At 32.5% G+C, this 2,722-nt stretch overlaps 1 protein-coding gene across 1 annotated transcript; it reads left to right on the top strand.

Moving 5' to 3' along the window:
- Nucleotides 1-607: 607 nt before the first annotated feature.
- Nucleotides 608-2,503, top strand: LOC108995496 (NAD(P)H-quinone oxidoreductase subunit L, chloroplastic-like). Its single transcript, XM_018971074.2, has 5 exons — nt 608-787; nt 913-1,005; nt 1,107-1,214; nt 1,315-1,409; nt 2,163-2,503. The coding sequence occupies exons 1-5, from the start codon at nt 656-658 to the stop codon at nt 2,308-2,310; spliced, it is 576 nt and encodes a 191-aa protein (XP_018826619.1). The 5' UTR covers nt 608-655; the 3' UTR covers nt 2,311-2,503.
- The last annotated feature ends 219 nt before the right edge of the window (nt 2,504-2,722 follow it).

Raw genomic sequence — 2,722 nt, 5'->3', positions numbered from 1 at the left:
AAGATACTAGAAATATGGACATAAAAAAATTCAATCCACAAATCCAGTCATTGCAAAAACCTCTTCGGCCTTGCTCGTAACAAAGATGACAGAACACTTGCAAAAAAGTCCTTTCATTCTGGAAGGTGACTCTCAGTTGGTTATCTCAGCCATCAAAGTGGAAACTTCATCACCAATATGACAGATAATTCCCATCATTGATGATATCCTTCAAATCTTACACGCTCGAAAAGTTTAGAGCATTAAAAAAATTCATCAATCTCAAAATTGATGTGAACACTCAATGATACAATGAGCAGCAATCAACTTAGCCTTTAGTTGCATACCTTTAGATACTCTATCCATGTGTATTTTGCATATTGACAGTGGTCCTTCAAACTTTTAGTATTGTTGTAATATTTCTATATTAATATTATGCATGATCGATTAAAAAAAAATGGACACGGCAAGCGAACACGATAAAAGTAGGATAAATGATCCTTGAAACTGGAAATTAAGCCCAATCAACCATATCACGTGTGGTCATAGATGAACCTCTTAGTTGCCACGTAGGATTTTCTAAATATTTGAGAAACTCATGTCAGGCATTAATTCTGTGCCATGAAAGTAAACTTAAAAAGATAAGGAAAACACACACAGAACGTAGAGCTCTAAAATGAGCTGCACTTTGAGCTTCCAAATTCCCAAAGCTCGACCCCCTCCTTTCTCCCCGTCTCACTGCAAATCTCCCTCTCTCTTCACCACTGCTAAACACAAACCATCGCACAATGACGAGCCCTGCCGGAAGGTACACTTTTTTCTTCTTCTTTATGCTCAGTTCTTTTCGATCGATTTTTTCCTACATGTGAAGTTTTTTTCGGTGATTCTATGTGTATATGCATGAATTTCACAGCCCCTTATGTTCAATATCAGACACCTGCATGCATTAAGTACCAGAAGCTCTTCCCCGAGTTCAGTCTAAAGAAAGCCTCTTTGGCAATTCAAGTTGGAGCCCTTTTAGCAGCCGTAAGATCAGTAGTACTCTTATCTCATGATCAGTATATAGATTTCCAAAACAAGTTGTTCTGATCTTGAGCTGCACTTTTAAATGGCAATTGTCTTGACAGGTTGAGCAGCCAGCCTTTGCTGTTACTGGGGTGAACAACGAAGAAGATCTTACTTCGACTTTGATACAATTGGGAATCGTGGCATTTGGGTACTTCATTGTCATGCCAGTAAGTGAATGTGGAAGATTTTCTACTTTTGTTTTCATGAATATTTTTGCAATATTAATGGAGCTTGAAATTTGTGGTATTATGTTTTGGTGTATTGCAGCCGATCATTCTGAACTGGCTTAGGATACGATGGTACAGAAGAAAACTCTTGGAGATGTATTTTCAGTTTATGTTTGTCTTCATATTCTTTCCAGGGTGAGATTCTCTTTTCTTTTTCACTTTATTTCTAGTGGTACGATATTAATCATAGAGAAATGTCGTTCTTCATCTTAATTTTATCATATCAATATATCACATATATCACATTAATTGATAGTCGAATTTTAAGTGGCTTTTCATTATATGGTTGACTATATCTTAATTCAAAATATTTTTACATGTGATATCACAATTTTTCTCAATTTAATATTTCTTTACACGTGGGATCCACAATCTTTTTCAACTTCTCATAAATATATCTAAATTCATCTAAACATCCAAACACATTTAGATCCCGTTTGGATTCAAAAAGTGTTTCATCTTATCTCATCTCATTATTACAACTTTCTTAAATTTTCACACAAAATATAATAAACAATTCAACTTTTTTAAATCTATAAATAATAATAATATTTTAACAATATTTTTTTTTTACTTTTTAAACTTATTTTAGGTGAATTCCACAAAACTCATTTCACCATCTCAATTCACTACTATTCATAAAAAACTTAACTCAATATTCAAATGCAGTCTTAAAATATGTCACATTAATTGTCGTGACTAAAAATGATAAAACATAAGACGGAGAATAATATTATTGTTGAACTCATTAGATTCAAGGATTTTAAGTATCATTTTAAAATTTCAGTTCTTCTAATTAATCCCCAACCAAAAAAAATTAAGGAATAAATAATATTTTGGTTTGGCTGTTCACAAATTAACTTATGTTATTGATCATCTGTTGTGCAGCGTGCTACTTTGGGCACCCTTTTTGAACTTCAGGAAATTTCCAAGGGATCCATCCATGAAATATCCTTGGTCTAAACCACAGGATCCTTCAAAAATTAAAAATGACTATTTGAAGTACCCGTTTGCTGAACCCGAAGATTATGCATGAGATAAAGGAAACAGAGCTTTGTCTGCATCACACCAGAAACCAAGAAATTGAAATTCTTGAAACTTCTCTGTAATAGTGAGAAAAATTATGGGAAACTTCTTGTAATTTTTTATACAAACTTTGTTTTCAATCAACTTGCTTAATTTACTTCCAACTCAAAGGACCTAAGCAGATATGGGAGATATTAGCTATATATATATTTTTTTTTTATTTCCAATTTTTTATGAGTTAGTTGGTTCCAAGGAGAGGAGAGAGAGATGAGAACAGACACTGTTTAAATATAAAAAGTGTTTCATCTTACTCATTTCATCATTATAATTTTTTTAAATTTCTACAAAAATATATAAAAAAAAATAAGGAAAAATATATTTGTAAACGATTCTGCGTACTAATACGCGTACCTATTCAATAT

Source organism: Juglans regia, chromosome 16 (genome assembly GCF_001411555.2).
Source record: "Juglans regia cultivar Chandler chromosome 16, Walnut 2.0, whole genome shotgun sequence".
NCBI classification, from domain to species: domain Eukaryota; kingdom Viridiplantae; phylum Streptophyta; class Magnoliopsida; order Fagales; family Juglandaceae; genus Juglans; species Juglans regia.
This window is presented reverse-complemented; position numbering and strand designations above follow the sequence as displayed.